Source organism: Podarcis gaigeae (assembly GCF_964106915.1).
Source record: "Podarcis gaigeae genome assembly, chromosome: 8".
In the NCBI taxonomy this organism is placed as follows: Eukaryota; Metazoa; Chordata; class Lepidosauria; order Squamata; family Lacertidae; genus Podarcis; species Podarcis gaigeae.
The window spans coordinates 72,386,245-72,413,565 of NC_139684.1; the positions used below are offsets into that span (position 1 = coordinate 72,386,245).

Below are 27,321 nucleotides of genomic sequence, written 5' to 3' on the forward strand. Positions count from 1 at the left end.
CCATGAAAAACATCTTGTTCCCATGGTAACTCAAGCAAACACAGCTGAGCGGATGAACTACAGGGAGCCAAAAGGGACATTTTAATAAATTCCAGTAGGTGCTGAGAGCCCAGAAACTTAAAAAAACCCACACCCTTAAAAGGAGTCACACAACAAAACCATATAATTTCTATTCAGAAATCTGTTTATTTAGCAGGACACACTTCAACCATGAGAGGCATGAGGATCAAAAATAGCAGGAGGAATAATCTGACATTCTTCAATCCCATGGAAATGTCATGCGCAGACCCTGCATGTTCTCACGATAAACACGGTCAAAGTGTTCATTCTGTGCCACAGTCAGGTGGTTCTTCCAGTCCCCACAGATACCTGGAACAACACAAGAGGGTGTGAAACCACTTGGTAACCACAAAAAAAGATCCACTAAAATTACTTCAACTAAACTCAGGACCCCATTTCATCTTGCTCAGGACTTGCCCTTCTACTGGATGAAGCAAGGCAGCTGCCTCAGGTGGCTTTTTTTTTTTTTTAGGAATAGCAGGACCTCCTCCCTGGCTGTTCTTCCCAGGCCCTCCCTCAACTGGTACCCCAGGACTTACTTAACTGCATTTTCCGAAAGCTTCACAAGTAAGAATGGGCAAATCTGTCAATTTTGGTTTCTCTCCTTTTCTCCTTTTCCCCCCAAAGCTTAAATTCAGTTGTCCACATTATAAAATCCGTTTGTAATTTAAAAAAAAAAAATCCTTCAAAAATCCACCAGCATTTTAATGCAAATTTATCATAATTACACATTTTTAATGCAAGAAACAGGTTGTTGTTTTTTTGCAAATATGTAAGTTATTGTCAGTATATGCATTTATATGCCTACATTATGCTAGCAGTGACATTTTGTACCGATTACCTGTCTGGAATACAGCATTGAAAAATCTGGAGTAGTGTGAATTTCAAAAAATGGCTATGTTTCAGTACAAGAAAGTGTCAGTTAAGTAGGTTCACTTAAGGTGAACTGAGTCAAATTCCCCACCCCACCCTGACACCTCTTTTTTTCTCTCCTCCCCACCTCCCTCCCTCCCTCTCTCACACTCACATGCACACACAAAGGTTCTTCATAGCTTGCATAAGCCATGGCCTTGGTCTGTCATGTAAATTGTTACCTTTCCTCATGAGCTTTCCTTTTGTGTGATCAAAATAGGTATCTGAACATTGAGTATTATTGGACATCTTGTTGTCCTTCATCTTGTGGAAGGAGGCATTTTCCATCACAGAGTCGATTTGCTGACTGTTCAGCTCTTTACCAATAAAATGACAAATCCTCTTCACACTTCCTCGTAGGTCCTGCCGAAGGAAAAAAAAGAATCCTTACAATGACACTGCCATAGGGAGATCTATTCCACCTGGCCTTTGGTTTGGTCTCAGTCTGACCGTTATGTTTCCCTCCCCTTATGGTTTTGATGAGGCTGCATTTTAAATTGCATTTTAACCTGTATTTTAAATTGCTCCCCCCCCCCATTATGTTTTTACTCTGATTTTACTGTTGTTAGCCAGGCTCCTGCTGGGGAGGGTGAGGTATAAATAAATTTTATTATTATTATTATTATTAGGAAGAAAACAAAAGCAATTGTGCCCGTTTGCGGGGAGCACTTGGCAAAAATCATGCAAATGTTTGTCAACGGGTACCTCAAAGTCAGCACAGGAGTCAGCACTGAATTAGAAGACATTGAATTAAATACAGAATAGCATATTGGAGGGGAAGAAGTGATCTCTCCAGATACTTGTCAGTTTTATCACTGCTCCACAGTTAAAATCCTGGTCTTTTCGTCAAAGAGGGGAGAGCCTTCTGGACCTGACTGCCCATTCTTACCACTTTAAATCTTTGGCTTATTAATGAAATAAAATTTAAAATTCCTTTACTTCTGCCCCACACTTGTACTTCTCTAAATCAGAGTCACCTTACCAATTGTACAATACTTTTTTAAGAACAAAAAAAATGTCAAAATGATATGTCACATGACACAAAGTTGGAGACATAACCTGGGGGCATAAATATACCTGCTATAGTTCTTCATAGGTGATGAAGAAGAAGTTGGATCTGTCCTTCATCTCCATCCAGTTTTTCACATGCTCAAACCAGGAACCATAAGACACTTGAAGAGCAAGGTGGAATGTAAAGAGTTTTGAAGGGGAAAGGAAAGACATAGAGGATGCACCAGTCAGGAACCTAGAAAATAGCTTTATTCTTCACCTGATCAACAAGAACAGTAGCAGGGAACTTCCAACGCCACCCAGATACAACAAGTCCAAATATCAGTTAGTGGCTGAGCTGTTTCATGATTCTATTTACACTGGAAAGATATGTAATATCGTCTACAACACTGGAGTTGGGGATTCACAATATCCTCTCCCTACATTTTGCATCCATTCCAATTCCCCTTTTAATTACATTCATTACTTTTTTTGGAAAATGAGGTGAGTACTGCGAGGTGAGTACTGCGAAAGGAAAGGGCAGGAAAGAGCCTTGATAACATAGTGAACAGTGAGGTAGAACAAATGAGAGGGGCTGATTTCCCCCTTTTCCCTACCACTCCCACTCAGGAACTCCTCCATGTACTCTTCCAAAGTTCCAGGGTCCTCCACTGTTTTTAAGCCCTTGTTGAAATGATAGGATGAGATCATCACATCTTTGGGATTACGCATGGTATAGATAACCTGGAAGAGAGGGAGGGGACATATTTAGGGAAGGCAAGAGAAGCAGCCCTAACTAGAGACAGACTGAGGCAGCTTAGGTGGGTCTCTTGAAAACGAAGCAAAGTCTTTGTATTTTAATTTAGTGTTATTGTTTGTTTATATTAATTAAATTTGTATGCCACCCTATACTCACAGGACAGGTGCTTGTAAGATTTGGTGCTTGATGCTTGTGGTTTTCTGATAAACCTCTTGCAGCATATCATCTTACTCCAGCATGGATTTGGGCAGGAGTTTTCTCACCACCTTTTTGGGTTAGATACTTGCCCTTCCTTACCTCTAAGCAACCTGTCCAAAATTTATGTGAATCCTGTTAGGGTGTGAAACCTAAGACGCTGGCAAGTTAGCAATGTCATGTGACTTTAAGTAGTCAAGCTCGTTAAGTAGTTAAGTTGCTCAGTATATAAAGAGTGTTTGTTTTCTCTGCCTGCGGGGCGTGAAGCAAAAATGTCTGAAAGCTCCGGAGGTGTTTCTGTTATCTGTCTGCAATAAACCTGTCTTTGGAAAGACAGGCTTCCCTGTGTTGTTATTTCTTTGCTGCTGAGACTCTGAAGCTTGTACTGCAACAAGAATCTCTGGACTGGACTTAATTAATGCTCTGCAAAGAGAACTGTTGCTGGTTGCGCAGCGGAAGCGTTTACTGGACCAGTACACAGACTCTCTTAGGTTATGGCTCCTTCTACGTTTCTACAGCTGTATTGTGTGCAGAGAAAGTGAAAGCAGCTTTCGGATGAGAGAAGACCGGCTTGGTCGTAAATCCAGCTCTTAAAGGAACTGAGAGGCTGCAGAAAGTTGAGAGAGCTGCGTAAGTGAAGATTTACAGCTTCATTAGCTGCAAAAGGCAAGCTTGACCTCCCGTTCTGTTTTTGTTTTGCTAATAAAAACAGAGGACGGTGGTAGGTTGCTAGTGAAGAGACGGAGGGAAAAAAGTTTTAAAGGCTTCAGAGGAGGCTGGAGGCGTCTGAAAAGTGAGTAAAACAAATCCCAAAGGGAAAGAGAAGCAAGGGCACACAGAGGGAGTAGCAGCAGCCCCCAAGAATGGCAGTGGAAAATTTCCAGGTTCCCTTTACAAAGTTGAACTCTGCTAATTACGTGCAGTGGTCTAAGAGGGCTCAAGTCTGGTTGGAAGCCAAAGAAGTGTGGGCTGACTATGTCCAGAGGCGAAAGCCGTTTGTGGCTGTTGCAGCAGATGCCACAGCAGAGCAAGAGGCTGCTGCACATGCTCAGAACAGGGAACATGATAAAATGGACACTAAAGCTAGATGCATGTTGATGGTATCGATAGACGATTCCCAATTACCTCATGTGGAAAATTTAAGTTCTGCATTTGAAATTTGGGAAGCTCTTAGGCGAATTCACCATAGAGCCACCATAGAGCGTGGGGGAACTAGCAGGCAGAGCTGTAAGGAAGCCTCACAAGTGTCTGCTATGGCCAGCAAGTCATGTTTTCGATGTGGCAGCAGGTTTCATTTGATAGCAAAGTGTCCTGAAAAGCAACAGGAATTTCAACAGTCCAAGGTCAGTTTCCGGAGCTACAGGGGAAGACGAAGTGAGAGCTACAAGAATCAACGATCCAGAGGGGGAGCAGGTGCTGATAAGGGACTATCTGCAATGGCAGCACAACAGAGTCCTAAAAGGAGCCAACAAACCTTGAAGTGGATAATTGACAGTGGAGCCAGTCACAGTTTAGTTCCAGCGACATCTAGTGGCAGCTTGAAGAACTGCAAGACATTGCCAGTTGCAAAAACTGTGACTATAGCAGACAATAGTAAACGGGAAATGAGCCTTAAAGGCACAATTTATGTTAATTGTTTGCAAACTAACCTTCCTGTTTTTGTTCTTCCAGGAATGAAGAATGGACTTTTGAGTGTGTCATGCCTGGTAAAAAGTGGTTTTAAGGTTGAGTTTGAAAATGATGTGTGCACCATTTCGAAACAGGGGAAGGAGCTAGTTAAAATTCCCTGTGAGGATGGGCTTTTTGTTTTGGATGAAGAGCAGTTAGCAGCAGGTAGATGTTCAACAGGTGAAGCGCAAGCTAAGTGTGTAAATAAGGCTCCTCATACAGGTTGTGCACATCTACTACACAGAAGGTTAGCTCATATATGCTTTAAGTATGTAAGCAAGATGCCAGATTTAGCTGAGGAGTGTAACATTAAACCCTGTCCAAATTTTCTGGATTGTTGTGCTTGTAAACATGCTAAGGTAACTATCCTAGATCTGACAGAGTAAGCAAGAAACCCTTTGAACTTGTGCACACAGATGTGTGTGGCCCTATGCCAGTCAAATCGCTTGGAGGTGCGAGATTTATGCAAATTTTGGTGGATGATTTTTCAAGGGCTAGTTGGGTTTTCTTTCTGAAAGAAAAATCGCAAGCAGCTTCCATCCTGATGGATTGGATTGAAGAAGTCGAATGTAAATTTGACACCAGGGTGCGTAAAATACAATCAGATCGTGGTGGGGAATATGTGAACCACACGCTGGAGACGTGGTTAAAAAGGAAAGGTATAGTTCATAGACTTACCAATCCCTATTCACCACAGGAGAATGCAGTTGCTGAAAGAAAATTTTGAACATTACAGGAAGCCATTGCTGCTTTGCTGTTTGATTCTGGACTTCCACAGCGGTTTTGGGCTGAGGCTGCACTGTATGCGAATTATACTTTTAACAGAGTGTACAATAGCACAGTAGGCAACACTCCTTACTTCATGCTATTTGGAAAAAAACCAAAAATTGATCATCTAAGAGTTTTTGGATGTCGTGCTTATGTGCTGGTGCCTAGGGCACAACGTAGGAAAGGCGATCCTAGATCTAAAGAAATGTTTTTCTGTGGTTATCAAGCAAACACAAAAGGTTGGAGATTTGTGAATGTAGAAGGCAATCAAACGAAAATCACAATCAGCAGAAGTGCAGAATTTTGTGAACAGGATGGTTGGAATAAAATTCATGGAAATCCTGACATACTATTTGACGTGGTGAACAGTAACAATGAAACTCAGGCCCCAGGGCAGGCATTAGTTCCAGAACAGGCTGAGGAATTTGAGTCTGAGGACAAGGGTGAGAAATCGTTTAGTTCACCCAAGTCTGTAAAGTCAGAATCTTCTAGCTCTTCTAGTTCACCTGTACAGCAAGAGAGACATGTAAAGTCAGAATCTTCTAGCTCTAAAAGTTCACCTGTACAGCAAGAGAGTGTAAAGTCAGAATCAGAAAGTTCTTCAACTACTAGTGACAAACAGGTGACGACTAGTGATTCTGGGTCAGAGGGGGAAACTGAAGGAACATCACAGGAACTGTTAAGGCGTTCCAAGCGTGCCAACAAAGGTATACCTCCTAAAAGGTACCAAGCTATTAGTGTTTGGGCTGGTTTGGCAAATTGCGAACCTGAAAGTTTTGAGGAGGTTGAGCAATTACCCCAGGAGGAGGCCAGTAGGTGGCGTGAGGCCATGCAAAAAGAGTTGAATTCTATGAAAGAACTGGGTGTGTTTTCCATCACCAAACTGCCAGAAGGTACCAAGGCAGTAAGTTGTAGGTGGGTGTACAGGATAAAGACAACAGCGATGGGGAAACCAGAGTACAAAGCAAGGCTTGTAGCTCGAGGTTTTACGCAAAGAGAGGGGTTACATTATTCTGAAGTCTATGCGCCCACTTCAAGGAGTGAAACCCTACGGGCACTATTAGCAGTTGCTGCTCAGAAAGGGTTCAAAGTGAATCAATTTGATGTCTCTACAGCTTATCTTCATTCAGACTTGGCTGAAGAGCTCTATATGGAGCTACCGCCAGGGTTGAAAGTTGGTAAATCAAATCAGGTATGGAAACTACATAAATCTATTTATGGACTCAAGCAATCTGCTCATAATTGGAATGAGTGTTTGAATGACGTTTTGGTAGGCATTGGTTTTAGCAGGAGCAAGGCTGACAATTGCTTATATTTCAGAGGTTCAGGAGATGCTCAAGAATCTTTGCTTGTTTATGTAGATGACCTGATTTATACTTCAAAGACACAAGAACAAGTAAAAAAACTAGCCAAAGAGTTAAATAAACACTTCAAAGTTAAGAATCTTGGTGATGTAAAGGTCTATCTTGGTGTTCAGATAGATAGGACCAAAAATGGCAGTTTTCTACTGAATCAAAAAGGCAAGATATTGCAAATGTTGAAAAAGTTTGGCATGACAGAGTGTGCAGGTGTTAGAACACCAGTGGAAATGGGTTTTGTAAAAGACAATGAGTTCAAGGATAGTGCTGAATTCAAGAGTGCTGAAATCTTTCAGTCAGCACTGGGAAGCTTACTTCATCTTTCGCAATGGAGTAGACCAGATATTGCTTACGCTGTTAACTTACTCAGCAGAGAAGCTTCAAAACCTAGTGTAAATGCATGGAAAGGAATTCAAAGAGTGTTAAGATATTTACAATACACCAAAGATTTTTGCCTTGAATTATCTTCTGAAGGACAAGCACAGATTACTTGTTGGACAGATAGTGATTGGGCAAATTTAAAGGATAGAAAATCAGTGTCTGGCTGTGTAATAAAATTTGGTAACTCTCTGATTGGGTGGAGATCCAAGAAACAAAACCTGATTGCTTTGTCGTCAACGGAAGCTGAGTTCTGTGCCTTATCTGAGTTATGTAGAGATCTAGAATTTTACAAATGCTTGGCACAAGAGATGTATGAAAAGGCCATCACTCCAATCACTGTATGGGGTGATAATCAACCGTGTCTTAAGTTAGCACAAAATGGGCAGTTTAAAGGTCGTACAAAACATTTGGATATCCGCTTTCAAAATGTTTGTCAAACGGTAAAAGCAGGAATTGTTAAATTAAATTACTGTCCCAGTCATGAAAAGCAAGCTGATGGTTTTACAAAACCGCTTGGGTTTCAGCGGCATGAAAACTTTTGTGAAGAAATGGGTCTGAAGTAATTTTGTTTTTGTATTGCCAGCGAGAGGGGGTGTTAGGGTATGAAACCTAAGACGCTGGCAAGTTAGCAATGTCATGTGACTTTAAGTAGTCAAGCTCGTTAAGTTGTTAAGTTGCTCAGTATATAAAGAGTGTTTGTTTTCTCTGCCTGCAGGGCGTGAAGCAAAAATGTCTGAAAGCTCCGGAGGTGTTTCTGTTATCTGTCTGCAATAAACCTGTCTTTGGAAAGACAGGCTTCCCTGTGTTGTTATTTCTTTGCTGCTGAGACTCTGAAGCTTGTACTGCAACAAGAATCTCTGCACTGGACTTAATTAATGCTCTGCAAAGAGAACTGTTGCTGGTTGCGCAGCGGAAGCGTTTACTGGACCAGTACACAGACTCTCTTAAATCCTACAGGATTAATAATTTCACAATAACCCCCCCCACACACCTTTTCACCAGACACAACTCAGTTGGAGACTAACCACCTTTCCCCAAAATTTTGAAAAATGTGGATGACTTCTCAAACAAGATTTTTCCAGGAACGGTGGGAGTTACTTAGGTGCAGGTTAAATGTAAAGTGAGACGCAAAGTGGAATTTTCACCACAACCACAACATCTGGGGTGGGGATATATAAGCCTTCTCTAACTAGCTGTGATCATGACAGAAGTTGCCCACGGTGATATGGTCGTAGGTGAAGTGTTTGAAAGACTGAACATGTCATGTTGCTTAACAGATTGCCCAGGAGCCAAAAGCAGGGTTGACGTGTCAATTTCTACTCTCTTACCTTGGCCTTCGAGTGCAGGAAGGACTTGGGGAAAATGTGGAAAGGCAGATGAGATGCCAGGTGCCTGGGTGTAGGAGATTTCAAGGCAACCTGTAGGCCTGGAACACTCTCAATCCAAGGTGACCGTTCCCACATTGGTAAACTCTGAACCCAGGAGGGATCCCCATCATGCCAGATTAAGCCCAGGATCTCCTGCATCCAATGGGTACCTAGAAGAAAGTCAGGTAGTCTTCTCAACCCCTCTTGATTCTGCAATAAACACATTTATTTTATCTTGTTCCCTCTCCCCTTTCATGTCATTTTGGACTCACAGCTGTCCATGGAGGTACAGGTCAATTCAGTGTCCAGGGCAGCTGTTTACCAGCTCCATCTGGTACGCAGGCTGAGACCCTATCTGCCTGTGGACTCTCACCAGAGTGGTGCATGCTCTGGTTATCTCTCGCTTGGACTGCTGCAATGTGCTCTACGTGGGGCTACCTTTGAAGGTGACCCAGGAAGTACAACTAATCCAGAATGCTGCAGCTAGACTGGTGACTGGGAGCGGCCGCCGAGACCGTATAACACCAGTCTTAAAAGACCTACATTCTCTCCCAGTAAGTTCCTGAGCACAATTCAAAGTGTTGGTGCTGACCTTTAAAGCCCTAAATGATCTCGATCCAGTATTCCTGAAGGAGAGTCTCCAACCCATCGTTCTATCCGGACAATGAGGTCCAGCGCTGAGGGCCTTCTGGTGGTTCTCTCACTGCGAGAAGCCAAGTTACAGGGAACCAGGCAGAGGGCCTTCTTGGTAGTGGCATCCGCCCTGTGAAACGTCCTCCCACCAGATGTCAACGAGAACAACTACCAGACTTTTAGAAGACATCAGAAAGCAGCCCTGTTTAAGGAAGTTTTTAATCTTTGATGGATTACTGTATTTTTGTATTTTGTTGGAAGCCACCCAGAGTGGCTGGGGAAGCCCAGCCAGGGGCATAAATAATAGATGATGATGATGATGATGATGATTATTATTATTGTCAGGGGTTCAGAAGGAGAGACACAGGAGGGGGAGCAAATGGAGAGTGAGGAGGAGGAGTACGAGGGGGGCGCAGGCAGTGACAGTGGCCAGAGTTATTCCACAAGCCTCTCTAGCGAATCGGAGGACTCACAGAAGGGAGCGCCGGTGGCCAGAGCAAGGGAGATTCCAAGGGAGAAACCTCAAGAGGGAGGGGCCAGCGGGGAGTCCCTGAACAGCAGCTGGAGATCAGGGCCAGCGTCTCCACCAGAGCGCAGTGGGGAGGGGGAGTCCCAGGAGTCGGGACCAGTGTCCTCACCACCAGAGGGAGGAGAGGAGTCAGGTTTGGCAACACCCACATCAGGAAGCGGGGAAACGGTCAGAAGGAAAGTCACCGGCTGGGCGCGCGCGCCAAGTTCAAATGTACAGGAGCGCGGCACAGCGGGGAGCCCGGGAAGGGAGCCAGGTCCTAAAGCCCGCCGGAGGGAGGGGCAAGACTCAGGAGGCTCCGCGTCAGAGGAGTCCAGGAAGGAGGGAACCCCAGAGGGCAGAAGGACCCAACGCAGGAAAGAGCAGCGCAAGAGGTGGAGCCGGGCTAGAATCTTAAACTGGTGTGGGTGGAGCAGTGAGTCAGAGGGGACTTAGCCGGTCTAGCGTTAAGACGTGGGCCTGCGCGCCCAGAGCTTGGAAATGGAAACTAAACTTCAATAAAGACTTTTGTATATAATATCCACTGGGCGTTGGTCCTCTGTGAGCTGGGACCTAGCGGCAGTCCTGACAATTATTATTATTATTATTATTATTATTATTATTATGTTGAATAGCACTTGTCTGCATCTTGCAAAATCAATTAAGAGGGTCATAAAAATTGGAATGAATTTCTGTGATCAGCAAGTTACTCAGCACCCTCCTACACAAGCAGGAATCCAAAAATTCATGACATGGTGAATCAAATTGAACCATTTTGATGACGGTGTAGCTGGTAAGGATGTCAGCAGTGTGACTAATCTATAACAGACATATCACTTAACTTTCTATATAAAGAAACAACATTCAGAGATGAATATCCTGAAATACAATTGCTTTTGACATGAGCAAATCATTCGAGAAAACAGAAGTAATAAAAATGCTTGTTGCAGCTACAGCCCTGCAGTTCCCTTCCCACCAAGCCCACCATGCAGCTGAGCCCCTCGTGCCACACCACAGCTCCTCTTGAAGTCCTCCTCTTGCTGGTTTGACAGCAGCATTGGTTTGCCCTCTGACCAAGCCACTTCCTGTCACATTAACTGTGCTAGGTTGGAAGCCAAGCAAATGATCAACTCACTCCTGTAGGAGGAAGACCCCTGGAATCTCCCTGTTAAACTACAGCTGATAAACTTTATTCCAGTGATCCAGCTATTCCAATACTGAGGACCCTGACAGGCAACAGATATTCCACAAGAGGGTTGTACTGAGCCTAAGATTCCTTAACTGACCTTCCGTTTGAGGGCAAATGATTCTGCATTTTGTGATAAGAACTTGGTCTGCTTAGTCAGGAATCCAGATAGCTTTGTAGTGCAGTGGGTGGGGCAGGGGGCAGAGGGATGTGGGGAGAGAAAATGGGAGATAAAGGGATTGATTAAAGTTGGCTGTGAAAAAAGAAGTCCAGGGCATTCTGGCGAATAGGGGACAGTGCAAACTAAATTGTAGTCCATTACCAGATTATTGGTCAGTTTTGGTTGGGTTATCTGATGGTTTCTGAAATTATCACAAAAATTTGGGATGCTGGGACTCCTCCCCCCCCCCCCCAGCATCATTCTCTTAAGCAAGAGTGTATATTCCTGATTATTTTATAGATCAGCTACAGTAGAAATACAACATACTGTATTTTTCGCTCTGTAAGACGCACCAGACCACAAGATGCACCTAGTTTTTGGAGGAGGAAAACAAGAAAAAAAAAATCTGAATCTCAGAAGCCAGAACAGCAAGAGGGTATCACTGCACAGTGAAAGCAGCAATCCCTCTTGCTGTTCTGGCTTCTGGGAAAGCAGCACAGCCTGCATTCGTTCCATAAGACGCACACACATTTCCCCTTACTTTTTAGGAGGGGAAAAGTGAGTCTTATAGAGCAAAAAATACGGTATATCGCGCAGGCTATCTGCTTAGGAGTCTGGTGTTTTAAATCACAAGTTTAAGATGCATTTGTGCATGGTGTTGCTGCTGGAATGGAATGATACAAACAGCCTGTAGTCATAACAGGGCCATGATCATTGGTTTTAAATGAAACTATTTTATTTATAAATTATAAAAAAGGGTGCCTTAACATACAAAGCCTGTAGGAGATGTAAAGCAAAAAAAGGGATGCAGGGAGAGATTAGCTATTTTATTGTTTAACATTTCTAAAATACGACATCATCATCTTTGAAACACCATTTACTCCAGCATTTAAAATTACTTAAGTGCACCACTAACCTGACTTGGGGTAAGTAACATTCACTATATCATCATCCAACATTTGGAATTCATTTTCAACATAGCGGAGTGTTTCCTCTGAGAAGTAGTCCACTACAGGCAAACGCATTCCCTTGTATGTGAAACAAGGCATGGTTGACACTAAAAAGATAAAGATAATACTATTTTTATTATTTATTGAATTTGTAAACCCCCCTTCATCCAAAGATCACAGTGCAGTTCACAACACAAAAATACAATCTGAGAATACAAAATGCGCAATAAAGCAAAAACAAAAACAAAGCAATAACCCTCTCCCACAAACACATCATTATTATTCATTAAGATATATCTATCAAGATGTATGAGAGAGTGAGTTTTGATGCCATTTCCTTAGTCACTGTTTTGGGGCCGAACTGTGGACATAGCTATGTCATCAACCACAATGATTCAGATCTCTGGGACACATGGAAACAAACCCTAACAAATTCAGTCATTTGTAGACCTAATAGTGGGTTTTCAAATCCCATGAAATCAACAGAGGAAATTCCTCACACTATTTGCTTGCATAATTTGCTCAAATCATTTACTTCCATTCAAAAATAAGCCACAATCACATCACTAGGTTTGGGACTTCTGTGCATAAACAGAGCAAAACTTGATTCAGACAATAAGGAGCGGGGTGTAGTAAAACAGCCACAACTGCCCAAAGCAGAACACTCTTCCCTCCACACGCACAAGTAAATGCATGTGGAATTAACTCCCGCACCATGCTCATGGGATCAAGAATTTAAATGCCTATTTCCCCAAAGTCCCAAACGCAGCGAAAATCTGCATTAACTTATGGTCCTGTTACATTCCAAGAGCCTGAGAATTTGCATCAGGACCCCCAGAGAATAAGTGTAAAAAATGAGGGCTTTTATGAACTAAAGAGGTATACATTTGGCTCTATGGGACTTGGAGGTTCTGAATAACGATAAACCTTAGAAACAAACCCCCTCCTTTTATAGCCCCCAACCCACCTTAGAATTCAGCCTGTACCATACTTACAACCACTGGATGCTTCTGATCTTTCCCTCTTCTGGTGTCTTCCTTTCCCTTGCTCTGCCAGCAGTATGCCATGCGAGTACTGTTCAATACAGTTCAGGGTACTGTTCAATACAGTTGCATCCTTGGGTGAGTAATGAGAAACTAGGAACCATTTGACAGCCGGTTCCCCAATCAAAACCAAACCCGGAACTGTTGGCAGAATTATCTTGGTGAGTATAATTTATTTATGTGAATTTTTTGCATCCTTGGGTGAGTAATGAGAAACTAGGACTATTCATCATCCAACATTTGAGTTGCCACAGAAGTATAAAAAATGTAGTTGTCCTCTTGTACCATGTCTGAACTTTCAAACTGTTGACCTTCACTATTGCAGGCAAGGTCCACTATTGCAGGCAAGGTCCGTAGTGTACTTTGCAAGTCTTCCTAAAAGTTTCCGGCTGCAGCACTTCTAGATCTGTGCATAAAATGAGGCAGTAAGTGGAAACAATAGGAAAATGCAACAGGTCAGACCATAATATTATCACTATGATATCCTTATTATGAGAATGCCACTACCGAGCTTCAGGAGGAGGTGGGGTTGCGGGCTCTCGACCCCGCCCACACTCCCGCGGGGCTGGCGTCAGCCTCGCGGGAAGCTGGGATTCCCTCTGTAGGTATCCCCGCGTGCCAGCCAATCGGCTGGCGGCAGGGGCGGGCCTTCTAGAGGCCACTTAAGGTCGGGGCAGCCCTTGGCTCGCCCCTTTTCTCCTTCGCAGCGGACCCGGTTTTACAGCTGAGAGGTTTTCCTTATTACTGCGGTCAGCATCACCTTCTGCCCGCCTGAGCTTCACTGCTTAGACCACGGTCTCCTCTTGAGCTGAAATCACTGGTGCTGTGAGGGTGTGCCGGCACAGGCAGCGCTGGGAGCGTTGCGCTTGCGTTGGGAGAAGAAGAGGGGTAAAGTACCCGTGGCACCCCCCCCCCGCTCCTTCCTTCCCCCTGCTTGTGCTTGAGTGCCTCTCAGCGGTCTTTTTCCTTCTTCCCTCCCCGATTCCCTTCCTCAGCTACCTCCCCTGCTTTTCCCCTGCTTGCTCTCTGCTAGTGCCAGACTACAGCTCCAGATCGGTGGCCCCAGCTGCCCCCTCCGTCGGGAAATCCCCCCTACCAGTTGCTCCGGTTGCTCCCCTTCCACCTCGGGTGCCAGGCATTTGTCTCCGCGTTTCCCCCTCTCATCCTCGTTGCTTTCTTCAGCTGGGATTGTTTTGCCGGCTTGCCGCAGAGACTGGAGCCCCCGCCTTCTTAGGCGTGTGTTTAGAAGCCGCGGCCGCCATTTATGTTAAGGGATTAGGTAAGGGCAGTGAATAAGGGGAAAAGGCTGATAGCGGCCGCCATTTTGGTAAGGTCCACATTTTGAAGCCCCTGCAGGTCACGGTGGCCATTTTAGGTGTGGTTCGAAGTCTCGACGGCCATTTTAGGTGTGGCGCGAAGTCCCGACGGCCATTTTGAGTGTGGCGCGAAGTCCCGGCAGCCATTTTAGGTGTGGCACAAAGCCCGCGGCCATTTTAGGTGTGGCACGAAGCCCCGGCGGCCATTTTAGGTGTGGCACGAGGCCCCGGCGGCCATTTTAGGTGTGGCACGAGGCCCCGGCGGCCATTTTAGGTGTGGCACGAGGCCCCGGCAGCCATTTTAGGTGTGGCGCGAAGCCCCTTTGCGATTTAATTAGGCCTTATTCCTTCATTACCCTTGTTCTGTTTTGTTTGCCTCTTATCCCGTTTTGCCTTTATTCCTTTTAGCCTTGGCAGTCAGCGATTAGTGGCACTTAGGTCTTTTCCCCTTCTTTTCTTTATCATATAGATAGCAGCCACTTGTGAGTGCTTTCGCCCCATAGCCAGGGAGTTAGGCTGATATAGAGTAATAACAAATTGTAATATCCTGATTGCCAGTACACTGTCCTCACTTTTAAATAATAGTATTAATATAAAAAAATAAATTAAAATAAATAAACACAAAATAAATAAATAAATAAATAAATAAATAAATACCAAAAAAATAAAATAAAAAAAAATAAAAAAAATAAAAAAAATTAGAAATAAAATAAATGGGAAAAAACATACAAACAATATATATACTCACATATATATATATATATATATATATATATATATATATATAATATTTGCTTTCGTAGATTTTCACGGGTACAGGAATGCAGGTTTTGGTGTCCTCGGGTGTCTTCCCGTGTAAAAGTTGGGGTGTCTAGGCGACGTTTCGACGAGGTCTCACTCGTCATCTTCAGGCTGGTGCTTTCGGCTTCTTGTTACTGGAACAGAGCGGGATCTCAATGTTTGAGTTCCTATAAATACTGTAGAGGGGGTGTGGTGTCTAGCCTCCAATGTTCTGGGCAGAGAGGAAGTTCCCAGGCTAGTGTGCCTTTTCTTCTTTTGTTCCTTAATTACTTGAGAGATACCTTGAGTGATTTCTTGAGTGATATCCTGAGTACCACTTAGGTGGGTCATTAGGTGTGGATTAGTTGCTAAAGTCTTTGTGTCTTGACCTCTTGAACTTTGTGAAGAGTTTTCCTGAGAAGATGGCTGTATTGCACTTAGTTGTGCTTTGGCTTGGCTTCGTGTATAGGGGCGAGCTGTGGTTTTGTGGCTTGTGTCAGCCAGATCTGTGTAGGGATTGCAGGGGGGTGCAGCATCCGGAGGTGCCACCATGGATTGGCTACTGGATGGTGTCAGTAATTCATCTGTGGAGAGGGTCTGGGTTTGGGTCTGGTGTGGTTGATTGGTGTTGGCGTTCTGTGTGCCTCTGGATCTGGTGTCAGTTTTTGTGGGGAGGGCTAATTTCCAGATGTCTGGCAAGCGGGATGTGTCGTCACGCTTGTTCATGTTGTGAGGGTGTTTCTCTATCTCGATGGCTTCCATGATTATTCTCTTGTGGTGATGTTCCGTGTTAAAGAGCAATTTGGAATCTGCAAAATTAATTTCGTGTCCTGTTTCTTTCATGTGTTGGAAAAGAGAGGAAGTTTTTTCTTCTTTTTTGACGGCATTCTTGTGTTCTGCGATACGTGCATTTATTCGTCTGTTTGTTTGTCCAATGTACGTGGCTGGGCAGACTTTGCAGGGTATTTCATAGATCCCTTGGTTTTCCAACTGGATTTTGGCAAAATCCTCCATAAACACAATATCAAAACAGCCTTTTGCACCAACCAAAAAATAGCCAATATCCTCAGAAACCCCAAGGATAAAATCCAGTTGGAAAACCAAGGGATCTATGAAATACCCTGCAAAGTCTGCCCAGCCACGTACATTGGACAAACAAACAGACGAATAAATGCACGTATCGCAGAACACAAGAATGCCGTCAAAAAAGAAGAAAAAACTTCCTCTCTTTTCCAACACATGAAAGAAACAGGACACGAAATTAATTTTGCAGATTCCAAATTGCTCTTTAACACGGAACATCACCACAAGAGAATAATCATGGAAGCCATCGAGATAGAGAAACACCCTCACAACATGAACAAGCGTGACGACACATCCCGCTTGCCAGACATCTGGAAATTAGCCCTCCCCACAAAAACTGACACCAGATCCAGAGGCACACAGAACGCCAACACCAATCAACCACACCAGACCCAAACCCAGACCCTCTCCACAGATGAATTACTGACACCATCCAGTAGCCAATCCATGGTGGCACCTCCGGATGCTGCACCCCCCTGCAATCCCTACACAGATCTGGCTGACACAAGCCACAAAACCACAGCTCGCCCCTATACACGAAGCCAAGCCAAAGCACAACTAAGTGCAATACAGCCATCTTCTCAGGAAAACTCTTCACAAAGTTCAAGAGGTCAAGACACAAAGACTTTAGCAACTAATCCACACCTAATGACCCACCTAAGTGGTACTCAGGATATCACTCAAGAAATCACTCAAGGTATCTCTCAAGTAATTAAGGAACAAAAGAAGAAAAGGCACACTAGCCTGGGAACTTCCTCTCTGCCCAGAACATTGGAGGCTAGACACCACACCCCCTCTACAGTATTTATAGGAACTCAAACATTGAGATCCCGCTCTGTTCCAGTAACAAGAAGCCGAAAGCACCAGCCTGAAGATGACGAGTGAGACCTCGTCGAAACGTCGCCTAGACACCCCAACTTTTACACGGGAAGACACCCGAGGACACCAAAACCTGCATATATATAATACTGTCAATAAATAATTAAACAATTAAAGTCAAACAAAGAATAAGCTGACAGCGAGTAATCAATTTAAATAAACAAATAGCTAATTGAATAAGGGGGAAGTGAGCCGGTAAGCTGATTAGCGCCCCCTCGCCGAGTTTCGCTTTAACATGGAAAGCAGCGGCAATCCCCATGCACCTCAGCCAAGTAATGCCCTGCTCCCAACAGGTCCTTGCAATCCCCAAGCACTGGCTCAGCTTTTTTCCGCGCTGCAATCCTTTTACGCGCAGTGCAGGACGCCTATCACCCCCTCTCCGAACATAGTGGAAGTGTCACAGGATTGCATACCTGACACCCTTCCCAGTCAGCAGGGTCAGGATGGTCCCTCCACTAGTGCAGCCACCACGGTTCAGCAGGCCGTTAGCAGGCCCCGGACACGCTTGCAAACGGCACGTGCTCAAAAATCTAAGTCTGGTCCCGTGAAGGGTAAGGCAACCACTCAAAAACCCAAGACTAACACACAGAAGGCCAGGCCAGCATCCGCATCCCCTGCCATCCCACGGCAGGAGGCAATCGATGTTCCTAGTGTCTTTCAGGACAACCCAGCGCAGCAGAGCTCTTCGGAAGGGTCAACGTCGGACGAAGAGCTGCCTCCTCAACAGGAGGCCCCAGCCCTCAATGACTCAGCCCCGCGGGACAGCGGATCACGTGGCGGGAAAAGGAAAGCGAAGAAGAAGCATCGGTCTAAGAAGAGCAAGAAAAGAGACTCTTCCGATTCCAACGAGGAAACAGGTACTTCTTCTTCAGATGGGGATAGTGATGTTCCTATGGAAACGTATTGGGGGAGGGGGAGGACACAGGGCTTCCCCTGTGGGTCCATGAAAGGAGGGCCAATTCTCACAGGAAAGCCTTCAATGGCACTCTTGATTGGAAGGATGGTGCCCAGGTCCAAGACATTAAGGTCTCTACCAACTCCGCTACTGACTTTATATTAGGGAATCACCTCTCTAAGAGGAAGAGGAATAAGATATTGAATGGAGATTATGTTGATATGTTTTCATTACTGCCCCCGGCGCAAACTAAAGGTAAAGGTGAGAAAAGAAGATACAACGGTAAGAAGAGGTACAGGGCACCTCGGGTAGAGCGAACTTTTGAGAACTGGCTTAACGGGTATCAGGTCTTCATGGCAGTAGTGTCTGGGTGTTATCCCAAACGTGGCATGCACCTCACCTCCTACCTGGCCCACGTGCGGAGGGCTCGGGAGTTGGCTGGAGATGAGGCGGCATTGGCGTATGATGAGGAGTTTCGGAGGAATGCCTCGCTTCTGTCCTCAACGCGCTGGGACCAGAAGGACAACAACTGCTGGATGGAAACCGTGGGGCCTAACATTGAAAAGAAAACCCTCGATCAGCCGAAATCTGGTAAGGCGGAGGCTCAGCACCGGAGACAGTGTTGGGACTTCAATAAGGGGACCTGTCAACGTCCGGCCTGTAAGTATTTACACGAATGCGACAGGTGCTTGGGCGGCCACCCGGCCATCAACTGTTTCAAGGGAAAACAGCAGCCCTTTCGTGGAGGCAGGGGCCACCTTAACCGGGGTGGCTGAGGTGCCCAGGCTGGACCTTCGGGACCACCCCAGGGACCAACTGGGTCTCGTTACTAATCCTTCCCTTAGTTTAGCGTACTCTCCGATAAAATTGCGCCCCTTGAGAACACTTCTGGAGCTTTACCCAAATAGACAAGCTGCTCGTCTGCTAGAGGAAGGGTTCTCCGGGGGTTTTAGAATTCCAGTTGCCTTTACCCCCAATGCTGGTTGCCCCCCCAATCAGAAATCAGTTTTAGAAAGACCTGACATTGCCGTCAAAAAGATCCAAAAGGAAATAACCGTGGGGAGGGTGGCCGGCCCCTTCGCAACTCCCCCCATTGACGAGTTGCATATTTCCCCGCTTGGTATTGTCCCTAAGAAGGCCCCTGGGGAATTTCGGATGATTCATAATCTATCCTACCCTAAGGGAGCCTCAGTTAACGATGCCATTCCCCAGGAGATGTGCTTGGTTAAATATGCATCTTTCGATCATGCAGTTAAGTTGGTAAGGAGATTTGGCAGAGGTGCCTTTCTGGCGAAATGCGACATTGAGTCTGCGTTTCGCCTTCTCCCGGTCCACCCAGACGATTTTCGCTGGTTAGGTTTCAAGTTTCAAGTAGCTTACTTCATAGATAAAGCCATGACCATGGGTTGTTCTATTGCATGCGCCGCCTTCGAGACGTTCAGCACATTTCTGGAATGGGCCCTAAAATTTAGGACTGGCGCCGGAGGGGTGGGGCACTACCTGGATGACTTTATCCTGGTGGCGAGTAGCGCGGGCGAGTGCAAGACCCTGCTCCAGGCTTTCGAGTCCTTAGCCAGCGAGCTGGGGGTACCTCTGGCGAGCGAAAAGACCGAGGGTCCTGTTACGACCATGACTTACCTGGGTATAGAACTTGACACTCGCGCCCAAACGTCGCGCTTACCAGCAGACAAGTTGGTTGCCCTAAGGGAGCTTATTGGCCAAATGCTGCCTTTAAAGAAGGTCACCTTGAGGCAAATTCAATCCCTCCTGGGTCACCTCAACTTTGCCTGCCGTGTGGTTTCCCCGGCCGTCTTTTTTGTGACCGACTAGCTAAGCTGTCCGCGGGTCTACGGTCCCCACATCATAGGGTACGCCTTCCTAAGACAGTAAAAGCTGACCTTCAAATTTGGTTGCAATTCTTAGATGGTTTTAATGGCGTATCATTGTGGCAGGATACTTTGGCCTTACAGTCGGATTTCCAGGTACATTCGGATGCAGCTGGGTCCTTGGGTTTCGGTGTTTACTTCAGGGGTCAGTGGTGTGCTCAGCGTTGGCCCTCCTCTTGGCAAGGAAAACCTATACTTCGTGATTTGACATTTCTCGAATTCTTCCCCATTGTAGTTGCAATCCACATATGGGAAGATCAGTTCAAAAACCATAGGGTCTGTTTCTGGACGGACAACCAAGCGGTTGTCTCGGTCTTGAATAAACAATCTGCACAGTCCCCTAGAGTAGCCTCGCTTTTGCGATATTTCGTCTTGTCATGCCTGCGGTTGAACCTTCACGCTTCCGCCAAATTCATCCCGGGTATAGATAATAACATTGCGGATGCTTTGTCTCGTTTCCAGATGGAGCGCTTTCGCTCATTGGCGCCGGATGCGCAGCAGCAGCCGCAACCGTTTCCGGAGCACCTCTGGAGTATTGGCAACGAGAAGCAATAAAGGGAGTATTGTCTGCACTGGCACCTTCTACCCTTAAATCTTATAATAAGGCTTGGCTAGACTTTACATCTTTCCGCAGGAAGAAGGAGCAGTTTAAGCCAGGCAGGCCGCCATCTAAGTCGGAAGTCATTGTGTATATGGTTCACCTTCGAGATCTAGGCCGAGCTCCCAAAACCCTCAATATCCATTCAGCGGCAATATCCTTCTTTTCTAAAGCCCTATTCTCCGTTGATCCCTGTTCACATTTTGTGGTACGAAAGATGCTGGAGGGCTGGCGCAGGTCCAGACCTCAGGGTCTAGATAGTAGAAGGCCCATAACACTTGACATACTCACCCAAATCCGCAGGAAGTTAAGGGTCCTTTGTTGGTCTAGATATGAAGCCAGATTATTCTCTGCCGCATTTTCCTTTGCATTCTTTGGTGCCTTGCGCATAGGTGAGGTGGTCTGCGAGGACCGTGCGGCCAATAGGGGGCTGTTGTTGGAGGACGTAACGGTAGCCAGCTCGCATGTGATTTTAAAAATCCGTAGTTCCAAGACTGATCAGCGCAGCAGGGGAGCCTTGGTTCGCCTCCAGGCATCGCAGAGGGCTGGCCCTTGCCCAGTAAAGGATGCCAGGAAATACCTGTGTGTAAGACCAAATTCGAACGGCCCCTTTTTCTTGCATTACGACGGATCCCTCCTTTCTAAACATCAGTTCACGAGGGTCATGCGCAAAGCGATTGCGGCTATTGGTCTTCCGCAAGAAGAGTACGCCGCGCACTCCTTTCGTATTGGGGCGGCAACCACTGCCGCTCATATGGGTTTGCCGGCCGAAAGGATTATGGACATGGGGCGATGGAAATCTAATGCTTACAAGGGTTACATCCGGTAGTCTTTTAACCTCCCCTCCCCTTTCTTCACCTAACCTTTACGTGCACTCCTCTTGACCCGGCTTTCTTATTCTATCCTTCCAGGTGCAGTTTTGGTGAGATTGTGGATTGTCGGCCACAGTATCGTACATTGGGCAAAACGACGCGCTGAGCATAGGCGTTGGGATGCTAACCTTCTATTACCTAACAATGTCAAAGTGTCTTGGATTGCTAGACGCGGTATGCGTTGGGAAGAATTTTTCCCAGCGATATCCAGAAGAATTGCGGATGAAGGTTCGCCGGATGCCTTGGTCATACAGCTGGGCGAGAACGACCTGGCTTATCGAAAAGGGGTGGACTTAATGTGGAATATTATCAATGACTTGGAGGTGTTGAGGGCATCCCACGCAAACATCACAATAATCTGGTCTTCTTTACTGGAAAGGCGAGTTTGGCGGGATGCAGAGAAACCCGCGGCGGTGGATAAAGCCAGGAGGATTGTGGAGCGTACAGTTGCGCGTAGGGTGGCCGCTTTGGGCGGTCGGGTCATCAAGCACCCTGAAATTCAGTATAGCAGGGATACGCTCTATCGCTGGGATGGCATGCATCTGTCTGATGCTGGCAATGATATATGGTTGGCGGATATTTTTCAGGGAATTAGGGATTGGTTACAGGTCTGAGGGTATTGGCGGCGAGCCGGCTTAATGCGGCTCGGGTGGCGGTATGCATTGGCAGGGGTATTGTCATGCAAATGAGATCAGGGGGCAGGAGCGCCATCACCTCCCCCAATGCCTGAAGAGTAGTTTGTTAAAGGACTCCGAGGGGCGACGCCTCGTCCGAAACCTACGGAGGCTAGGGCCTAAAGCGCGCCCCCGAGCGGTAACCCCTCGGGGAGCGCCTAGGGATATGCATCTCGGGTTAGCTCCCCCTGTTGGTGTTTAACCCTTCCCGGTTAGACCGGATAGTCGGATAGGGGCCAATGCCTAATGCCAATACCTCTCTTACCTGTAATCAATAAAGTTGTGGCCATTTTCGCCCATTAATCTAAATACTCGTGTCCTGTGTCTTCATTTATTCCACTTGTGGGGGGGGGAGGGAATAGCCACGCAATGTGCAAGTGTTATGTATTTTATTTTATTTTTTGTAAGTTGATCTGGATACTTTCTATAGTAGAGGAGGAAAGAAGGATTAAATAACAATAAAATAAGCAGAGATAGGCAAAACTAATGTCTGACGCCACCTTGTGCAGAATACATCAACAGAGTCTTGCGAACAGTTTGGGGTTTAAAAAGCTGTCCCCTGGGCTCTGTACTAGAGGAGCTGCAGTGGTCGTCTTCATAAGTCTGAAACATTTCTCTCTCCACAGATTTCCACCGTTGTGAGAAAGCCATGAATGCCAAGGGAGGAGACCCTTATGTCTGCCAGTGGTACAAAAGAGTGTACATGTCCCTTTGCCCCGTTTCTTGGGTATGTGAATGGAACTGAGCAGGGCTAAGGAATGTGTATGTGAAAGAGAAATAAGTGTCAGGGTAAAGGATGGGCTTGATGGTGGTGTTTGGCAGATTTCAGTGCTCTGTTATTTGACTGGAGGGGCGGTTCTGTGGACCATGGGCTGTGTTGGGTGAAGCCTCAGAGATGCAATAGACAGGTGCTTAATGTATGTCAGAAAACTTCAATCTGCTCAAAATGATAACCACTAAAACCTATTATTTTGCATAAAATTAATAATGTGAGCCTGATGTGTTCCCATATTTTTAGCTGCATGTAATAATAATAATAATAGTAATAATAATAATAATAATAATAATAATAATAATAATAATAATAATTTTATTTATACCCCGCCCTCCTCAGCCAAGGCCGGGCTCAGGGCGGCTAACAAGCAATAATAAAAACAAGTTGAATGATAACAACTTAAAAACAAAATTAAAATACAATATTAAAATATTGAAACATTAAAATATTAAAATGTAGCCTCATCGAGGAGGAGAAGGAAAAGAAAAAAGAAAGAGAGGGAGGGAATCAAATTGGCTCCAAGCCAAAGGCCAGGCGGAACAACTCTGTCTTACAGGCCCTGCGGAAAGAAATCAGATCCTGCAGGGCCCTGGTCTCATGAGGCAGAGCGTTCCACCAGGCCAGAGCCAGAGTTGAAAAGGCCCTGATTCTGGTTGAAGCTAATCTAACTTCCTTAGGGCCCAGGACCACTAGGGTGTTGCTATTTATGGACCTTGAGACTCTCCATGGGGCATACCGGGAGAGGTGGTCCAGTAGGTACGAGGGTCCTAGGCCGTGAAGGGCTTTAAAGGTCAAAAGCAGCACCTTAAATCTGACCCTGTACTCCACCGGGAGCCAGTGCAGCTTGAAAAGCACTGGGTGAATATGCTCCCATGGCAGAGACCCCGTGAGGAGCCTTGCTGCAGCATTCTGCACCTGCTGGAGTTTCTGGGACAGCTTCAAGGGCAGCCCTGCGTAGAGCGAATTACTGTAGTCAAGCCTGGAGGTGACCGTCGCACGGATCGCTGTGGCCAGGTCGGGGCGGGAAAGGTAAGGGACCAACTGCTTGATGCGGCGAAGGTGGGAAAATGTCACCTTCACTGTTGCTGTAACCTGCGCCTCCATGGAAAGGGAGGCGTCAAGGATTACACCCAAACTCTTAACGGAAGGCAATGGCACTAATTGGGCCCCCGCAAGAGAAGGGAGTTGGTCCCTCATCCCCATGCCATCCCAACCCAGCCATAGGACCTCTGTCTTCGAAGGATTTAGTTTCAATCGGCTCCCACAAAACCATCCAGCCACAGCTTCCAAGCATCTGGTCAGTGTGTTCGGGGCCGAGTCGGTGTGGCCATCCATCAGCAGATAGTGCTGAGTGTCATCAGCATATTGGTGACAGCCCAGCTCAAAGCTCCAGATAATCTGGCAAGGGGGCGCATAAAGATGTTAAAAAGCATCGGGGAGAGGATTGCGCCCTGCGGCACTCCACACACCAAGGAGTGGCACTACGACATTTCCCTCCCTAGTGCCACCCTCTGTCCCCACCCAGAGATAAAAGAGCACAGCTAGTTATGGGCTATGCCCTGTATCCCCACGTCTGCGAGGCGGTCTTCCAGAAGATCATGATCGACCATGTCAAAGGCTGCTGACAAATCTAAAAGGATCAGCAGTCCTGACCCACCTTGATCTAGTTGTCTATGGAGATCATCTGTTAGGGCAACCAGAGCCGTCTCAGTCCCAAAACCAGGACGGAAACCGGACTGAAATGGATCTAAGCTGATGTTTCCTCCAGAAACCTACCAAGCTGTTCAGCAACCACTCTCTCAATTACCTTACCCAGATATGGGAGATTTGAAACTGGGCGGTAATTGGATAGGTCTAAGGGATCTAGTGAAGTTTTCTTTAAGAGTGGACACACCACTGCTTCCTTCAGTTCCCCTGGGAATGTCCCTGTGCCAAGGGACAAGTTGATAATTTCAACCAGGGGGTCCGCGCGACATCTGGACACTCCCTAATCAGCCAAGACGGGCACGGATCAAGGAGGCAGGTGGTGGGCCTACCAACTTGGAGGAATCTATCCACATCAGCAGGGAGTATCTGATCGAAATTGTCCAACACTGGACCTGAAATCAGTCGAGGGGCCTCCAGTTCAGTCACTGTATCTAAACTGGCAGGGAGGTCACGGCGGAGCAACAGGACTTTCTCCGCAAAAAAGCTCGCGAATGCCTCACAGCTGTGGGTCGAATTTGTGCTTAAATTTGGTTGTGCTCCTAAGGACGTTATTGACCTAATTATTCTAAAAAGTTGTGCCGGGCGAGAGCTAGCGGATGCAATGGAAGCTGCAAAGTAAGATTTCTTAGCAGCTTTCATAGCCATCTCATATGCTTTCATAAGTGTCCTATAAGATGTTCTTGAGGCTCCGTCACGAGTCCGTCGCCATACTCGCTCTAGCCGTCTGAGATCCCGCTTCATTTTCCGGATCTCCTCAGTAAACCAAGGGGCCCAGTTTCAACGGGGTTGCAGAGGGCACTTAGGCGCGATCTCATCAATGGCTGCCAAGAGCCGGTTATTCCAGTCCTCAATAAGGTCATCTAATGAGTCGCCAGGAGGAGCGGGGTCCCGCAAGACTTGACAGAATCTATCAGGATCCATCAGTTTTCACAGGCAAGCCCAAATAGGCTCGCCACCCAAGCAGGGGAGGAGTGGGAAGTCAATCTTGGTTTTCAGAGCGTAGTGGTCAGACCATGGCACTTCCACAGGGGGGAGCATGATCATATCTATGCCAGCCCCAAAGATCAGATCCAGCGTGTGGCCTGCTTGATGAGTGGGGCCCAAAACAAACTGGGAGAGCCCTAGTGTTGCCATGGAAGTCACTAGGTCCAGAGCCAGTGAGGAGAGAGCGGCATCGGCATGGACGTTGAAGTCTCCCAAAACCAGTAGGCTTGGGAACTCCAAGGCCCAGCCCACCACCACCTCCAGCAGGTCTGGCAGAGGAGCTGCCAGTGTGCAGGGTGGTCGGTACACCAGCCAGACAGCCAAGCTCTCCTTGGTGCCCCACACGAGACCAACACATTCAATGCTGGAGATCGCCGGTGATGGCAGAGTTCTGAAAGAGCAATCCTCCCAGATTAATAACGCTACTCCTCCCTGTAGCAAAAGAACAAGGAGGATATGTATTGATAAGTGATGGGTAATAAAAGAACATAACTGGAACTACTACTATTTTCTTTTCTTTTTTAAAATAAATTTTTATTCGTTTTAAGCACATTTATATTGTCATACATTTTTCAAATTTCAAATTCTTATACAATCTTTTGGACTTCTGTCAGCTCCTCTGGTGATCTTCCATTTTTAAGATTTCTCCTGCATTTCTTACATTTATATTACCTTAAACCTCATAACCAATACCATGGCTTTCATTCAATAAGATAATAATTCAAATTATTCTCCTTACAAAACTTCCTGCAAACCTACAAATGTAATGGAATCATCACAATTACTTCTCATATAGTCCGTAAATTTACGCCAGTCTTCTGTGAATCTCTGGTACCGCCGGCTTCGGATTCTTCCCGTTAATTTGTCCAATTCTGCATAGTCCATCATTTTCATCCTCCACTCCTCTTTTGTCGGTAATTCTTCTTGCTTCCATTTTTGTGCCATTAAAATTTGTGCAGCCGTCATTGCATATAAAAACAACTTACAATCACTTCTTTTTATATCAGTTCCCACAATGCCCAATAGAAATGCCTTTGGTTTTTTAATAAATTAATCCTCCCGGATTAATAACACTACTCCTCCCTGTTGCAAAAGAACAAGGAGGATATGTATTGATAAGTGATGGGTAATAAAAGAACATAACTGGAACTACTACTATTTTCATTGTTTTGCCTTGGGGACCTTTTCATGGACAAATTGCAAGGTCAAAATTTTCTTAAATATGAGGATAAGCTGGATAGCTGTGCAGGAAACATAAATATCACTTTGTGAACATTGCAACATTTTGCAGGCAACTCCCACAAAACCCACAAAAGACATTATGTAACAGTGCAAATTCTAATAAAAGGCATAAAAACCTGTGGCTATGGTTTGTGTTAAGATTGGCAGATTACGCGTGAATTTGTGGTATTGTTGTCAATGACTGGGGTGCTTTTTTTTTTATCCTCATTCTTTTTTATTAGTTATTTCCAAAAAGAACACAAGGTAACACACAAATACAAAGAAAATACACAGAAAAGAAAAATTAAAAATAATAAACAGCAATTATCATTTCCATATCATCCATAACATAGTTGTCTCTTACGGGGCTTCCTTCAGCCTGTCCGTAAATCATTCGAAGCAATAAATAAAATTACACGTTTCATTACTTATATTGTCATTATACCGATTCCTAATTCCTGTTTGCTTTGCACAATAACTCTTAGTCTTTCACAGTGCGTCTCTAAATCCCTTTAGCGTTATTTGCCCTTCACTAATACATTCCAGATAATCTACATACTTTTCCCAATCTTTGGTGAACACTTGGTCTCTTATGTATCTAACTTTTCCTGTTAAACTATCCAACTCTGCGTAATCTGACAACTTAGATCTCCACTCCTCCACCGTTGGGGTTTCCCGTAGTTTCCACTTCTGGGCTAATACTACCCTTGCT

At 45.6% G+C, this 27,321-nt stretch overlaps 1 protein-coding gene and 1 pseudogene across 2 annotated transcripts; one reads left to right on the plus strand and one right to left on the minus strand.

Moving 5' to 3' along the window:
* Positions 1–166: 166 nt before the first annotated feature.
* LOC310850062 (sulfotransferase 2B1-like) lies at positions 167–12,955 on the minus strand. The gene is given in 8 exon segments (XM_083751147.1): positions 167–369; positions 1,155–1,335; positions 2,050–2,052; positions 2,056–2,144; positions 2,580–2,706; positions 8,421–8,629; positions 11,863–12,003; positions 12,883–12,955. Coding segments are annotated over 7 exon segments (852 nt in total). The 5' UTR covers positions 11,996–12,003; positions 12,883–12,955; the 3' UTR covers positions 167–259.
* LOC310850531 (cytochrome c oxidase subunit 6B1 pseudogene) lies at positions 12,202–22,915 on the plus strand (annotated as a pseudogene). The gene is made up of 3 exons (XR_014568727.1): positions 12,202–12,213; positions 13,037–13,100; positions 22,549–22,915. The product of XR_014568727.1 is annotated as a cytochrome c oxidase subunit 6B1 pseudogene (transcript).
* The last annotated feature ends 4,406 nt before the right edge of the window (positions 22,916–27,321 follow it).